Below are 1,906 nucleotides of genomic sequence, written 5' to 3'. Positions count from 1 at the left end.
GACAGCAATAATAAGCAAACTGGGCGCTGCCATGGCACCGTGCGACTTGTGATGCCCCTGGTGAAGTTACGCTTTGGAATTTTTAGATGAGCAGACCACTATTAAATCCTCCATAGGATCCTATACTTAAGAATTGAATTTCAGGAGCTGAAAAATAGTATTTCGACCGTTTTCGGCCGAGTGGCAATATTAAAGCTAGGTAGCCATGTACTTCAGCTGTTCACCATTAGAATTATGTCATATGTTGTCCAGCGTTTAAAAAAAATATCGCGAATTTACTAACCGACACCACATTTGTGCCTGAAAAACAGTCGCGCAGTCGAATAGGGGCCATACATTAAAAGAATTCATTTTAAATTACCAGTAACCATCCTCCCATCTCCATGTGCATGTCATTGCCACACACGATAGCCAGCCTAAATAATGCAACCACAAAACATTGCGTTAGCTTTAGTGCACGAGCTGCGGGCCCTCCGATGCCGCGTCACATCCTCTAACCTAACAGGGTAATGAACCGGTAGTGAATTAATAGTGGTCACGTGTAAATTTGTGCAGAGCACAGCAAGAGGGCGCTGTCGACAAACCAACGCAGCAGGGCAACCGCCAGGAGGCGCCACTACCTACGAATGTGACGAACTGGTGGCGGATTAAAAAACAAAACAAAATAGAACCAAACGCGACCGGCAGAGAGAGTGCTAGAGCAGCTGGGAAAACTGTACGTGGGGCTGGTGTTGAATGACATCCACCACTACACCCACGTTCTCATTGGTAAGCAGGAGTAGAGAGAGTGGGATGGAGCGAGGGAGGGAGGAAGGAAGGAAGAAAGAGAGCGAGAGAGAGAGAGAGGAGGGGACAAAATTGTACGTGGGGCTGGTGTTGAATGACATCCACCACTACACTCGCGTTCTTACTGGTAAGCACGAGTAGACAGGAAGGGAGGGAGGAAGAGAGGGAGGGAGGGAGAGCGAGAGTGAAAGGGAGAGGAGGGGGAGAACTGTCAGAGGGGCTGGTGTTGAATGACACCCACCACTACACTCACGTTCTTACTGGTAAGCAGGAGTAGAGAGAAAGGAGGAGGGAGAGATAAGGGGCGGCAGGGAAGAGAGAGGAGGAAAGGAGAGAGAGCGAGAGAGAGTGGAGAACTGTTTGAGGGGCTTCCACTATTTTCTCTTGTATGAGAGTGAACGTCTCTCTCGTGAGTCTACTGGAGAGAGTGCATCTATATCCACAGGTTTAACTTCTGACGAATTAGCTGTTTAATCAGTAGAATGTCAGTCACATCACTCCTGATTGCATGCACATCGCCTTTCCGGATTTCTTCTCTCATACAAGCCTGAGTGTACGTCACTGGAGTCTACTGGAGAGAGTGCACCTTTATCCACACGTTTAACGTCTGACGAATTAGCTGTTTAACCCGCAGACCCGTCCATCACATCATTCCAGATTGCTTGTACATGGCCTTTCTTCGGTGCGACTGCGTGCGCATGTGTTTCGAGAGAGCGGCCGAGGATAAGCCCCTGAAAGAGCAGATGTCGCACGCGTACGGTTTCTCGCCCGTGTGCGTGAGAAAGTGCTTCTTGAGGCTGCTGGAGGTGGTGTAGGCGGAGCCGCATATATCGCACGCGTACGGTTTCTCTCCCGTGTGCGTGCGCGCGTGGATCTGGAGATGCGTCAGCTGCAAACACCTGTACTCACATATATCGCACGCGTACGGTTTCTCTCCCGTGTGCGTGCGAATGTGCACCTGCAACCGCTGATTCTGGGAGCATCGGTACCCGCACGTGTCACACACGTACGGTTTCAGAGAAGAAGAAGAAGCAGAAGCAAGAGAAGGTTCCATCGAGCGGGCGGTGATCGAGAGATCTATTTCTCCCCGATGCAGGTTCCTCTCTCACTTTCCTCCTCG

The 1,906-nt window shown here is 50.3% G+C and overlaps 1 protein-coding gene across 1 annotated transcript in view; it reads right to left on the bottom strand.

Annotated features, from left to right (window-relative positions):
* Positions 1-471: 471 nt before the first annotated feature.
* The window catches only part of LOC106818990 (zinc finger protein 239-like), an 11,048-nt gene continuing 9,613 nt past the window's right edge, over positions 472-1,906 (bottom strand). The window contains exon 3 of the mRNA XM_014823653.1: positions 472-1,508. Coding sequence (XP_014679139.1) covers positions 1,430-1,508 — 79 coding nt within the window. The 3' untranslated portion in view covers positions 472-1,429. The remainder of the gene's footprint in view (positions 1,509-1,906) is intronic.

This window comes from Priapulus caudatus, unplaced genomic scaffold (genome assembly GCF_000485595.1).
Source record: "Priapulus caudatus unplaced genomic scaffold, Priapulus_caudatus-5.0.1 Scaffold2720, whole genome shotgun sequence".
Taxonomy (NCBI): domain Eukaryota; kingdom Metazoa; phylum Priapulida; class Priapulimorpha; order Priapulimorphida; family Priapulidae; genus Priapulus; species Priapulus caudatus.
Note: the sequence above shows the minus strand (reverse complement) of the source record. Positions and strands in the feature narration are given on the sequence as shown.